Source organism: Monodelphis domestica, chromosome 1, assembly GCF_027887165.1.
Source record: "Monodelphis domestica isolate mMonDom1 chromosome 1, mMonDom1.pri, whole genome shotgun sequence".
Taxonomy (NCBI): Eukaryota; Metazoa; Chordata; class Mammalia; order Didelphimorphia; family Didelphidae; genus Monodelphis; species Monodelphis domestica.
In genome coordinates, this window is record NC_077227.1 from 1921278 (window position 1) to 1935569 (window position 14292).

The window sequence follows — 14292 nt, forward strand, 5'->3', positions numbered from 1 at the left end:
TCAGACGAATTTACAAGTGAATTCTATCAAACATATAAGGAAACTAATCCCAATACTATACAAACTATTTGACAAAATAAGCAATGAAGGAGTTTTGCCAAACATGGTACTGATTTCAAAGCCAGGTAGACCAAAAACCAAGATAGAAAACTACAGCTCAATCTCCTTAATGAACATAGATGCAAAAATCTTAAGTAGGATACTTGCAAAAAGACTCCAGCAAGTGATCAGGAGGATTATCCATTATAATTAGGTGGGATTTATACCAGGAATGCAAGGATGACTTAATATTAGGAAAATCATCCACATAATTGACCATATCAACAAGCAAACCAACAAATATCACATGATTATCTCAGTAGATGCAGAAAAAGCCTTTGCCAAAATACAACGCCCATTCCTATTGAAAACACTAGAAAGTATAGGAATAGAAGGGCCTTTCCTCAAAATCATAAATAGTATATATTTAAAACCATCAGCAAGCATCATCTGCAATGGGGACAAGTTAGAAGCCTTCCCAATACAATCAGGAGTGAAGCTATTACCACTATTATTTAATATTGTACTAGAAACACCAATGATAGCAATTAGAGAAGAGAAAGAAATTGAAGGCATCAAAATAGGCAAGGGGGAGACTATAAACTATCACTCTTTGCAGATGACATGATGGTCTACTTAAAGAATCCTCAAGAATCAACTAAAAAGCTAGTGGAAATAATGAGCAATTTTAGCAAAATTGCAGAGTACAAGATAAACCCACATAAATCATCAGCTTTTCTATATATCTCCAACACAGCTCAGCAGCAGGAGTTAGAAAGAGAAAGTCCTTCTAAAATCACTCTGGGCAATATAAAATATTTAGGAATCTATTTGCCAAGACAAACCCAGGAATTATATGAACAAAACTACAAAACACTTTTCACACAATTAAAACTGGATCTAAATAATTGGAAAAATATTGCTTTTGGGTAGGATGAACTAATATAATAAAAATGACTATCCTATCCAAAGTAATCTACTTATTCAGTGCCATACCTATCAAAATACCAAAAAAAAAACTTTTATAGAATTAGAAAAAATTATAACAAAGTCCACCTGGAAGAACAAAAGGTCAAGAATACCAAGGGAAACAATGAAAAAAAATGTGAAGGAAGATGGCCTTGCAGTACCAGATCTTAAACTATACTATAAAGCAGGGATCATCAAAATAATATGGTACTGGCTAAGAGACAGAAGGGAGGATCAGTGGAATAGACTTGGGGTAAATGACTCCAGCAGGACAGTCTATGATAAATCCAAAGATCCCAGCTTTTGGGACAGGAACTCGCTATTTGGCAAAAACCAGTGGGAAAACTGGAAAACAGTATGAGAAAAATCAGATTTAGATCAACATCTCATAGCCTCTAGCTAGGTAAAGTTAAAATGAGGAAATGACTTAAATATAATGAGTGAAATCATAGATAAATTAGGTGAACATAGAATAGTATACCTGCCGGGTTTGTGGGAAAGGAAAGAACTTAAGACCAAGCAAGAGACCATTATAAAATGTGAGATGAATGACTGATTATAATGAATTTAAAAGGTTTTGTATAAATTAAACCAATGCAACCAAAATTAGAAGGAAAGCAACAAACTGGGGATAAAAAATTTATAACAAAACTCTCTGATAGAGGTTTAATTTCCTAAATATATAAGGAACTAAGTCAAATTTACAAAAAAACTTAAGCCATTCCCCAATTGACAAATGATCAAGGGATATGAATAGGCAGTTTTCAGATGAAGAAATCAAAATGATCAATAATCAAATGAAAAAGTGTTCTAAATCCCTCCTAATTAGAGAAATGAAAATCAAAACAATTCTGAAGTACCACCGCATACCTAGCAGATTGGCCAATATGGCAGCAAAGGAAAGTGCTAAATGTTGGAGGGATTGTGGCAAAATTGGGACACTAATACACTGCTGGTGGACTTGTGAATGGGCCCAACCATTCTGGAGGGCAATTTGAAACTGTGCACAAAGGACTTTAAAAGACTGCCTACCCTGTGATACTACTTCTGGGTTTATAGCCCAAAGAGATAATAAGGAAAAAGACTTGTGCAAAAAATATTTATAACTGTGCTCTTTGTGGTGGCAAAAAATTGGAAAATTCAATTGGGGAGTGACTGAACAAATTGTGATATCTGGTGGTGATGGAATACTATTGTGCTCAAAGGAATAATGAACTGGAGGGATTCCAAATGAACTGGGATGACCTCCATGAACTGATGCAGAGTGAAAGGAGCAGAATCAGGACAACATTGTACACAGAGACGGATACATTGTAGCATAATTGAATGTAACTGACTTTGCTACTAGTAGCAATGCAACGACTCTGGACAATCCTGAGGGACTTATGAGAAAGAATGTATCCACATCCAGAGGAAGAACTGGGGGAGCGGAAATGCAGAAGAAAAACACAGGATTGATCATGTGGTTTGATGGGGATAGGATTGGGGTTTTGGCTTTAAATGATCGCTCTACTGAAAATATGAGTAACATGGTAATAGGTTTTGAATAATAACACACCTACAACCCTGGGGAATTGCGTCAGTTCCAGGAGTGGGGAGGGAAAGAACATGAATCATTGAACCATGGAAAAATATTCTAAAGAAAGACATTAATTTTAAAAATAAAGAAACAAGTCCAAACACCCCCGGAGGAGGATGTGGCTTGGGATATTTGAGCAGGCTTTTAGAGCAGACAACAGATTAGTGGGAGGCCTCTAAAGGCAACATGGGCTTCTTCACAATTTTTCAGATGGCCACTCCGTCTCCCCATTTTCACTGGGTTTGGGTAGAGGATTTGTTACAGGTCTTGAGCAAGGTTGCTTTTGTGGAGAGAAGATGGATGAACCCACCCCTACTCCAAGTTGCTGAAGGAAAAGACTTTAGGAAGAAGCTGGCTGTCCCCAGCATGTCCCCACTCCCAGCTTTCAACACTAGACTTTTGGAAGCTTCCCCTTAGGTGAGATCTAGCTAAGACTCTTTCTCGATGAAGCTAAATTATCTACCCCCCAGGAAAGCTCCTTTGCTCTCTGTTTTCTGGAATACTCTCCTATGTCTACTGTCTCCGGTTTCTCTTTTGCTACGGCTTCAGCTAAATGGATTCTTTTGGCGATCGATCTCCAGGGCCTGAACTCCTGGGCCTCCTCTTCCCAGCCCAGGCTCCAAGGACCCCCCTTCCAGCACTGTAACTGCTGCCTCGAGGCCCTCCTATGCCTCTGCAGCTCTTGGAAGCCCTGTTCATCCCCTCTGCCAGGTGCTAAGGGCCACACTGTTTGGGAAAGCCTGGAGACTGGGTGTTCATTCTTAGGAAGAGGTGCCTCACGGTCCTCTGGGAGATCTTCAGAGGCCCAAGGGGTGGCCGGTCAGATGCCTGGCATAGTCCCAAGACAGCGTGGAGGCCAGCTGGGGTTCCAGGGATGCGACCTCAGACAGAAACAGAGTGAGGGGGCCTGGTATCGGGGGTGCCATGCCTCAGATGCCCCCGTGGGAGGAGATGTGTCGTAGGCGAGCAGAGACACCTCTTGCCCTTGTCTATCGCCTCTATTCCCAGGACGCTCCCCCAGGAACCAGGCAGCTGCGTGGCTGATGCTGGCCTGGATAGAGGGTCAGTTGTGGAAGTGACCTGTGCCACAGCCTGGGCTCCACCGGGCTGGTCAGACTGAATGGCACGGCCTGAAGGTGGGTGCTCCAGGGTCCTTTGGGTGGGCCCATTGGAGCAGCCTCATCCTCGCATCTGGGACAGTCAGGACTGGTGAGGTTGGGGGGTGCAGCAGCCGCAAGGCATGCTTTGGTGATTCTGCACCGAGTTCGGCCAGAACCGGCCTGTTAACCAAGCAAACATTCAGCAGGCACTCTTGGGGCACCTCCACCCCCAGCCAGCACGGTCACATGGGAGCTGGTCCCCCCAAGCCAAGCTTCGTCGGCCTGAGCTGAGCGAGGGCTGGCGAATGGGACGGGAAGAGTCCAACGCTCAGAGCTGGAGCGTGGACAGCCCAGGACCGGTCCTGCCTGGGAAGCGTGCCCGCCCCCCCCCAAGTCCTTCCTGTTCTCGGCTCCAGAATGCTTGGTGCTGCCTCCTGACCTCTGCCCGGCCCTGGCCCAGGGCGGGTATCCCAGAAAGTCAACCCATGGCTGGGCTGGCCTGCTCGTGGGGCTTAGGGCGCGTCAGATCCTCTCCCAACCCCGCCGGGCCAAGGCAGCCCTCCTCTGCTGGTCCCCCCCGTTTTCCTCGTGCTCAGGGCTTGCCCTGCTGCCAGGTACCCTGGCCCTTCCCTTTCCTGGCACACAGCCCATCTGCGGCCCCCGAACCCCAGCGTCAGCAGGCCATTCTCAGAGCGGTGCTCAGTGTGTGACCCCGACTTTCCAGACCCCTCAGTAGGGCTATTCCCTAGACGAGAGCCCCCGAGCGCCCCCCCCCCCCCCCGTTTCGCTGTTTTCAAAAGCTTTGACGAGAGTGTCCCTGGGAGGACTGTCGGTTGGGAGCCCACTGGGGGAGGCAGGAACCCGAGGTTCGGTGATCCCTGGGCCTTTGGGGTGCTCCAGCTCACTGTCCCGCCCCCTTCTGTGGGACGAGGGCCGTCTTGTGTCTGTGATGTCCCCATTTGTGCCCAAGCGCTTGAGCCCTTCCCTTGTCCTCCCCATCCCCGCCACGAAGCTGCTTCCTCCCTGGCAGCATCGGATCACGTCTTCGGTCTGCTCCTCAGAGCGGACTCCAGTGCACACAGCCCCTCCCGGCTCCCCAACTGCCATCCTGCAGACCCTCCGGGAGGGCAGGACTTGGGGGACTGCTGGCGGGCAGAAGGCGGAAGCAGAGCCTCCCCTTCTATGCTTGGCTTTGTCTGACCCTGGGGGTTGGCGGGTAGGAGCCAGCCAGGGCCAGCTGGAGGTTGAGATGGAGTGGGAGCGAGTGCGAGCAAGTGTGAGCGAGTGGGAGCCAGTGTGAGCAAGTGTGAGCCAATGCGAGCGAGTGTGAGCGAGTGCGAGCGAGTGCGAGCGAGTGCGAGCGAGTGGGAGCCAGTGCGAGCGAGTGGGAGCCAGTGCGAGCGAGTGGGAGAGTGCGAGCCAGGGAGGGGACCTTTAAGAGCAGCGGCAGTTTAGAACAGGGCTCCCCCGGGCGGGCGAGGCAGGAACATTCTGAGGGGGCTGTTGAGGGTGGCAGTTGGAAAGGGAGAGGGCTGAGGGAGGTCGGGGGGATGTCGGGCTGGGGGGTCTGCCTGGAACCCCCAAAGCAGCCAGGCTGGACAGTGAAAGAGCAGCCGTTGGGGGGTGGGAGCGCGCGGTTGGGGTCTGCTCACACTCCCGTTGGGCCTGTCTCCCTGGTTGAGCCCCCCACTGGGGCTCCTCCACAGATGCTTTCTGTGGTCCCTTCCAGGTCTAAATCTGTGCTCTATTATCATTTTCTTTCTACTAAGACAGAAGCAAGAGGGGGTGCCAGGCTGTAGCGGCCCCAAGCCCAGCCCAGTCTCTCCCGTTCCCAGCCGAAGGAGGAGGGCCCCGGGGGGGGGGGTCAGACGCTGGTTCGGGTGGAGGCACAGAGGGGAAGGGAGGGCCCTAGTCGGAGCCCTGCTCGCCCCCGTGGGTGGAGGGGAGGACGGGCCGCTCTGGGCCGCTGCCGCCCTCTTTGTGCTGATGATGGAGATCCCAGAGTGGGTCGCCTGACCCCGATGGCTCCTGAAAGTTCCTGGACTCTGTCCGGGGGCTCTTGGGCCCCCCAGAGCGGCCGCCGGCCTCCCCGTGGCCTGGGGGTGCCCCTGGGTTCTTGCCGGCTTTGCCAGTGGAGCCGGAGCTCCAGCAGCCCTACCAGGCTCGGAAGGCTTCAAGTACAGGCCCTGTGGTGGACTTGGGCGCCTCTTGTCCGAGGTCCAGCCTAGCTAAGTGCAGAGGGACTCATCACCAGACATCAGGCCGCCAGGCGGCGGCTGCTTGCCAGCCAAGGCAGCTAGGCAGGGCTGCCCGGGGGGGGGGGTGCGGGGAGAGCTCGGGTGGGCACCGACCCTCCCCCACGCAGGGGAGCCCACATGGATGTGAAGCCATTGGCCACTCTCGCCCGCTGTGGCCGAGGGGGCTCTGGGGGGCCGGGTGGTCACCCAGGTCAACACACGCCCAAGCTGTGGCCTTCCCCGTGGGAGAAGGGGGAGGGGGGGAGAGGGAGGAGGGGGAGGGGGACTGTCTTCCGGGAAGGCTGGGCACGGCGGGAACCTTAGCTGGGAAAGTGACCACCAGAGCAGCCACGTTCCCTGGCCGGCCACGCAGGCAGGCAGAGATGAGCTGGAGAGGTGGGGGAGGGGCTTCTTTTCCTCTCCCGGAGAGCCGGGGGGGGACCTCGGGCACTCGGGCCCCCCCTTCCCCAGTCCTGGGCCTCGGGCAGCGGGAGGTTCAACGCACCTTTATTAGTGGGATCGTTTCCGGGGGGACGCGGGCCCAGTGTTCCCAGAGGTCCCGCCGGGTTTCCGGCCGTTGGGGGGCGGTGCGGGCCACGCGCGGGCGGATAAAGGCTACTCTAATGGCTCTGGAGCTCGCCGGGACAGGGCTGACGGGGCTCCTGGGGATGGGCAGGGCCTGGGCTTGCCGGGGCCTCCTCTCGTGCCCCTCCCTGGCAGGGGGCAAGCTGGGGGGCTGCCCAAGGGTGAAGCGTGTTTCATTTTTGTCTTTGTGTCTCTGTGCTCAGCCCGGGGCGGCCCATGGCAGATGCTTGGTCAATGCTGAAGGGAGTGGAAGGCCATTCCATTGAATGCCCTTTGGGACACTCGGTCCCCGGCCGGGGTCTCCATCTCGAGGGGCCTCTTCCTGGAGAAGGGCGGGCCCCGGGCGGGCAGGGAGGGGGCGCCCCACGGGCCCGGCTGCTCAGAAAGGAAGGCATACTGTAGGGACAAAGGGGCTGGGGAGGGGGAGGGGGCCTGCCCGTGCCCGGCGGCCCTAGGACAGAGATGTAATATTGGACCTTCCTCCGGGAGGGGCCATGATCTTCTGGGCCGGCCTCCTGGCGATGTGGTCATCCGCTTGAGAGCCTGGCAGGAAAAGAGGGCGGGAGCTGGAGGGGCCGCTCCTGGGCCAAAGCCCCGGGCAAGCCTGTTGGCCCGGCGGCAGGTGCAGGGAAGCGCCTGGCACTCCTGCTGCTGCCTGTGCCCAGGTGCCCCTCTCCTTGTGGGCGCCCACCAAACTCGGGCTCCTATTGACCACCAATGAAGGTCCACTGTGTGGCGATGGGGAAGAGGGCTTAGACCCACGGGGACCACCCCGCCAGGGGACCTCGGCAAAGCCAATCCCCAAAGGTCTCCCAGGGCCTCGCCAGGCATGCCAGCCGTGCCAGCAGCCAGCTCTGCCCGCTCCCCAGGCCCTTACCGGACAAGCTGAAGCCGGACTGGTGCAGGTTGCGGATGGGGGGGACAGTGATCTTGCCAGGGCAGGAGGCGATTCTGGAAGCGGGCGCCGGGGCCGCCGACTTGGCTGTCACAATCCCATCGTGCACGGGCCCGTCGTAGAGCCCCCGTGGCACCCCGTGAATCTCGGCCAGCTAGTGGTGGGCAGGGAGAAGAGAAGAGAAAGGAAGGACGGAGAAACTGAGAACACAGGCAGAGCCTGGGCGCAGGGGCGCCCTGCTTGGCTCGTGGCCCTTGTCCCGGGAGAGGCCTCCAATGCTGTCTTTCCTGGGAATGCACGTGTGGCTGGTGCCCGCCTCCTCGGCTAGGCACACGCGCACAGAGCGTGGCCGATCGCTCTGCTCGATGCCTGCCCAGGCACTCTGGGCCCATATTAGCAGGGATGCCAATCGGTGCCAGGCTCATGACGGCTGCTGAGCAGAATCCAGGCGGGAAGGAAGACAATGTCCTCCGCCAGACGGGAGGGAGGCGTCCTGGCACAAGAGCCCGGGCTGCCCACACACATATGTGGGCACCCTCGGAGCAAGGACCAGGAGGGCAGAGGGCATCGCCGCTCCCCGGTGCCCGCGGTCCCCAAGCATTGGCTCGGCCTCACAGAGCATCACCGAGCCCATTTCCCGCCTGCCTCAGCGTTTCAAGGGAGGGGGTAGCCAGCTGGTTCCGTTCCCTTTTGCCCCACTGAGGCCCAGGGAGGGGCAAAGGCTTGTCCGGGGTCACCCCTGCAGGGAGGGGCCATTTGGCTTTAGGGGGAGCCGGGGCTGCTCCCCTCAGGGAGAGCATCCCCCCATTTACTCACCCAAGTGCTGAGCCTGAGCCCTGGGGAGCTCTGGCGGGGGGTGACCCAACCCACAGACAACTGAGGGTCGGGGCTCTCCCACAGGAGATGAGGGGGCTGGGGCTCCCTCCTGTCTTGGCTGGGGGGAGTGAGCCCACCCTGGCGCCCTGCTGGGGCTCGGTCATCCCGCACTGGCCCATCTTGCCTTGCTGGGCTCTGAAGGCCTGCACAGGCCAGGCCTGCTCTTGCCACCCCGCCCCTGGCACAGGGGAGCCCCAAAGGACTTGGCCTCTGGGTCCCTTCCTCCACTGAAGTCCACCCCGCCCTCTCCGGGGCTTGCGCACCCCCTCCTCACAGAGGAGGACCAATGCTGGTCTCAAGGGACGGCCAACTGGAGGCCCTCCGCGTCCCCTCCCGATGGGACTCGGCCCGAGACGGGCTCCCCGGGGCTCCCCTCCTCCAGGCCCTCCCGATGGAGGCATTGCTGGCTGGGCCTGCTCAGGCTCTGCTCGGACAGCCAGCCGGACAGGGAAGGAGGGAGGGAGGCGCTCCCTTGAGATCCCACCATGGACAGCGGCGCCCAAGCAGCACACCATGGCCCCCTCTGAGCCGCCCCTGGCTCTGGCACCCCCCCAAGGATGCTCCTGGGCTTCCTGGATGGACATTGTGGGGGTCCCTCCAGCAGGCGGCCCTCAAGAGCGCTTCAGAATGGGGGGCTGGAATCCCAGCACACCCTGAGCCCGCGGTTGTCCAGGACGCCCTCCGAGCCGCCCAGACCTCTGGAAGGGAGCTGTGTGGGGGCGCCCTCACAGGCCACCCCTGGGCCCGCAGGCCACTGGCCTTTGCACTCTCTGTCTCCCCACGCCCTCCAGTGGCTGCCCCAAATCTGGAGTCGCTGGCCCCAGCCCTTCCATCGTGGGCCCTTCGTTTTGTGGCCGCCGCCAGAAACCCGCCACAGAGACCTCCTCCTCCTCCTCCTCGTGGGCCCCGTCCGAGGCTCTGGTCCTCCTCCTGGGCCGACCACAGTCTCCTCGGCCCCCGCCCCCCGCGTGAAGACCCGAGCCCTTGGGGGCTTCCCGTCCTGCCCCCACGGAGCCGTTCTCTGGCCTCTCCCTGACTCCTGGTTAGCCCAGGGACCGAGGGGTGCTCAGGAGCCCCCCAGAAAGCACGTGCTGGGGAATCGCTCAGCCGCGGCCGCCGGGCACTTGCCCAAAGAGCTGAGATCAGCCAGACGGGACAGCCGGCAATCGCAGCCTGCTGGACATCCCTATTCCCCAGATGATGAAGGGCACTTCCGGTCAGCTGGCTCCCAGACGGCACGGGGGAGCAGCCATCGGAGCCGAGAGAGGGACACGCGGGTGCGAGGGGGACAGCCAGGGGGAAGCCACCCAGAGAGAGGAAGAGCCTCCCTCCGATAGGCCCCCCCGGGAGATCCTGGCCGCGTCGCCCCAAAGCTTGCTCGGTGCCGGCCCACCAGTCAGCGCCAGCCCGGGACGTTTCTGCCCTCCAGGGTACCCCACGTACAGAGGCCCCTGCTGGGGTCCCCAAGCCCAGTCCCTCTGCCCCTTCGAAGTCCTCTCAAAGAAAGGCCTTGCTTTCTCGGCTCCTGGGACGGGCCATCGCCAGGAGCGAGGCCTTGCAGGCTTGGCCCCAGAAGTCCAGCAAGCCGAGGCCCAGCCTTGGGACTCTGCGGAGGCCTGAGCCTCTCCAAACTTAGCTAGTCTGGTCCTTGGACAGTCGACCCCTTGGGTCCCCGGGTTTCTGTGTGAAACCGGGGCAGCTTGAGGCCCGCCGCCAGCACCTGTGTCCTTCCTCCCCAGCCCTGGAGAAAGCAGGGGCACAGCCGCAGAGGGCAGGAGACCCCTTGGGGGCCGTGGGGGGAGACGGCAGTCATTCACATCTTAGTTTGAAGTCGGGCTCCATTCCTCCTACCGGCAGGGATCTCGAGCACAAGGGAGCCCAGTGACCCGTCCTGAGGAGGAAGGAGAGAATTGGGGTGCACGGGGCACTGCAGAAGGGCCACATTGGAGAGGGCACCGGAAGGGTGCTTAGGATGGCCCCAAAGCAGCCAGCGTATGTGGGTACCTGGGCAACGGGCAGGGGGAAGCTGGGCCAGGGTGGGCGGATTAAGGCGGGGCCCATGACTGCCTTGGGCCTGGGTCCAAAGGAATCTGGTCTGGGGGGTAATCCTCCTCTGGGGGGGGGGAAGCCCTGGGCTGAAAGCGAAGACGGGAGGAGGAAAGGAAAGCGCAAGAGAAGGCGTACAAGGGAGGCGATGAAACCAAAGACGGGGATTTGCTCCTGCATCTCCCCTCGGAGTGAGGAAGCGCCCTCTGGGTGGCCCTGGCTATGACCCAAAGAGGAAACCAGCACCGCTTGGGCGTTTTGGACAACAGACGAGCATCCAGAGGCAGATGCAGGCGCTCTGCAGGGCCGATCAGACGCAGCCCTTCTTCCCCGTGTCCCCCCTCTGCCAGATTCCGTGTCCCGGCTAACGGGCCATCCCTGCCTCCTGGGGGCTGTGACCTCGGCTCCTCCCTTTGTCACCGCCATCACATTCATCTTTGGAACGTCAGCTCTCCGAAGCTCCTTCCCTCCAAGTTGATTCCACCCTCCGTGCCTGTCCATCGGACCAACAGCCTGGCCCCAGCACACCTTTGGGGACGCTGCCTTCCAACGGACTGACGCGCCCCGTCCTTCCTCCCGCCGAACCACTCATTCCACCCAAACCCTTTACCGTCCAACAACTCTTGAGAGAGCTGTGGATGGGCACTGCCCACAGCCTAGGCACGGAGGGCTGCCCGCGCCACTCTGAGCGTTCCAGACTTCAGGCTCTTTCCCTCTGAAGGTCCTGCCCCTCCTCAAGCGCCTCCCTCTCCCCGAGTCGCTCTGTCTCTGCCTCTCTGTGTCTCTGTCTCTGTTTCTCTCTGTCCGTACCTTCATTCTGTTCTCCAGTGGAGACAGGGAGAATGGAGGCCAGGGAGCATTCAGCGGGGCTTCCTCCTTATCCACAAGGGCCTCAGCGCCGTGATCCTGGGCCCAAAGAAGCCAGCCAGCCCCCTCCCCGCCTCCTCAGCACTCCGCAGCCTTCAGAGAATGGTGGACTTAGCAGGGCCCCCGGTGTCCTCTGGATCCCCACCCCATGTCACCGCTAGCCTCTGGGAAGTCTCCATGTCCCCAGTTGGCCCCAGTCCTGGCCCCCCCCATCTCCATCCCCGTCCCCATGCCGAAGACCCTTAGTGCAGGCCACAGGCCTGGCCTGGCCTTCGAGACTGCAACGGTGCGTGTCCAGGACTGTCTGAAGATGGCGTGCCAGTGAAAATGAAACGGTGAGGCTGCGCTAGTGGCTCTAGACCTCAAAGCAGTGATCGCAGAGAGGGAGTGGAGGAGAGAGCGCGAGAGTAGCTTGGCCTCCTACCCTACTGGCCATTTGACGGACTGAAGCTCACCACCACCCTGGGTTCCTCCAGGTTCCCCGCTCAGCCAGAAGAGAGTGAGCAGATTCCTGGTCTCGCCTCATAAGCAGTGTTCTCCATGCACCAGTTCTCTCACGTCACATCTCAGGGACCAATCATAGTTCCTTAATCTTCCTGGTACAACCGGGGGAGGGGGCAGGGCCTGTGGGATCAGTTTCCTGTCTTGTCGGTTTCAACTTCCTTTCTCTGAGGGTTGGTCTACACCTGCACATCTCGGTGGTAAACAACCTCCAGGCCACTGATGGATGACGTCAAACAAAGCAACCTAATGGGGAGGGAAACTCCCTTCCCCCGATGGCGTGAGAAAAGTTATAGGTGGCTCCCACCACTGGGGACACAGTTGGGTTAACATGAACTTCTATTCCCAGAAGCATAAGGGAGGGGCTTTGGGTGTCTCCAGAAGGCACTTTCCCCGGGGGCGGAAAGAAGATGGAAGAAGAGGGGAAGGAGGGGGCTTTGGGACGAAGCCCCTGGTCCCGACCTTCACCCCGGGCCTGTTGCTGGGCTCTCGGGCCTGGGAGGGGCAGGCGGCCGGGCCGAGGGAGGCACAACACGCTCTCCCTTCTTCTCCTCGAAATAATGATGGCGGCCATTTATCTAGCACTTTAGTGTTCTACAGACATTCCTCCTCCGGTGTTACCATCTCATTGGAAATAAGCAGAGTCCCAGGTCAAACTAAGAAATGAAGCAGAGAGGGCTAAAGGTGCGAGGAAGACAGACAGACATAGGGACAGAAGATGATGGCCATGAGCTCCGTCCCTGGGCCTTCCCTTAAGGCCAAGACCAGGGAAGCCTCCGCTCTCGGGGCCTCTGGGTCCCCTGCCCCCGCCCAGGGGGGCTGAATCCCTTTCAACGATCTCTTCTGGGTCCGAAGTGGAAGCTGCTCTCAGACTCCTTCCCGGCAGCCCCCCACTTGGCCCCTTGGCTCTGTCTGAGGACTCTCAGAGCCCCTCGGAAAGTCCCTGCCCATGATCAGATCCCGAGGCTGGACTGCCCTCTGCCCCCAACCCGCCAGAGCCCAAGAACATGGCTCCTTCCTGGGCCGGAGCCTGGGCAAGCTGCCCTTGTCCTCTGGCTGCTCTCGGCCAGCCCCAGAAGCGCCGCCTACTTGTGATCCCTTCCCAGAATGCCCTCCGCACATTGTACATCCGTGTTGCGAAGGTGTCCTCACCCAGTGGGCGTCCTGGCGTTCTGGGCTGTCCCTGGACGTGCCGCAGTCTGGCCTTGGGCTGTTGGCGGGCTCTGCCTGACGTTGGCCTCTGCTTCACCCCATGGCGCCCCCGCACCAGATCCGAGGACTGTGGGGGGATTCCGCGGGAATTGACTCTCCCAGAAATTCTCTCATTCCCCTAAGAGTCTCCACTTGTCGGAAAGTTGAGCTGTTCCCGGATTTGTGCCTGCCGACAAGAAACCTGTCCTCAGAGCCCATCACGACGGCGTGGCTGCCTTGCAGAGTCCCAGGCACCTCTTCTGGCGAGGGAGAGGACGGCGAGCTCTGGGGAGGGGCTAGCAAAGGCCGGTGGGAAGGTGGGCAGCCCTCGGGAGGGGCTCCTCCAAGCCAGGAAGGACTTGGGAAGTGGGAGAATGCTCCTCTGCTCGTCTCCCCCTCACTGCAGGGCTTCCTGGGGATCCTTCAAGCCCGTAACAAGCGAAAGCCCATGGGGGAGCCGGAAAGAGGGAGGAGTGATCAGGAAGGGAGGAGTGATCAGGAAGGGAGAAGGCCGTTCCTCAGTTCTGTGCTGGGCTTCAGAGGAAATGCTGACCACACACACACTGGCCTCCGTCCTATGGGACCTGGTCTGACAGGACTGTGACGGCTAAAGATGGAAGGAAGTTCTGCCCGTTGGCCCAGGAATGGGCCGCTCATTTGCTTTGGGGGTTAGTGCTTGCAAGGGCCTGCTGGATGGAGGAGGGGAGATGGGGAGCCCAGACGTGGCCCGCCTGGGGGAGCCTGCCTGGGCACCCAACACCCTGGGGGTGTCCCCGGTGGGAAGTGTTCCCAAAAGAGTCCATCATGTGGCCCCACTACCTACCGCCATTAGGAGCCGCTGAGAAAAAGGAACAGGCCGCGGAACATCCAGGAGGGCGGCGCTGTCCAAACTGGGCCTCACTGGTGCCTCCAAGAGCCAGGATGCCTTCTAAGACGCCTGCCACTGGGAGGAGGCTGGGCGAGGCTCGCCAGCCGGACGGAGCAAGAACGAGAGAGGGCGACGAGTCAGGAGAGAAATGGCGGCGGCGAAACAAGATGCTGGGCAAGGCGATGAGGCGGGCAAACGTCGGGGGCCAGCTGTTCCTGCTCCAGTTGCCTTGACCCAAAGCACCAGAGGGAGGAAGCAGGGCACTGCTGGCCTAGTGATCTAGAACAAGGCCACGACAGGCCCAAGGAAGGTAGAGACCCGTGTTCCGAGGCCGGCAGCTCGCCCTCAGACTCGCCTGTGACATGGGGAAGGGCTCTTCTGGGTGTCCAAGCTATGGTGAAGGCAGCGAGATGGTGGCCCACACCACAGAGCCTTTCGGGTCACTCCCCAAGACGGGCCTCCTTCCGTGGTGCTTCTCGGTGTCCACCGTGGTCCCAAGAGTTGGCTCGGGAGGGATGCTGGAGGTTCCACGGGCCTCT

At 58.6% G+C, this 14292-nt stretch overlaps 1 protein-coding gene across 1 annotated transcript in view; it reads right to left on the reverse strand.

Annotated features, from left to right (window-relative positions):
* Positions 1-6415: 6415 nt before the first annotated feature.
* Positions 6416-14292, reverse strand: part of DPYSL4 (dihydropyrimidinase like 4) — a 70447-nt gene continuing 62570 nt past the window's right edge. Inside the window, exons 13-14 of the mRNA XM_056794877.1 lie at positions 7387-7558; positions 6416-7052 (exon numbers count right to left, since the gene is read on the reverse strand). Coding sequence (XP_056650855.1) covers positions 6961-7052; positions 7387-7558 — 264 coding nt within the window. The 3' untranslated portion in view covers positions 6416-6960. The remainder of the gene's footprint in view (positions 7053-7386; positions 7559-14292) is intronic.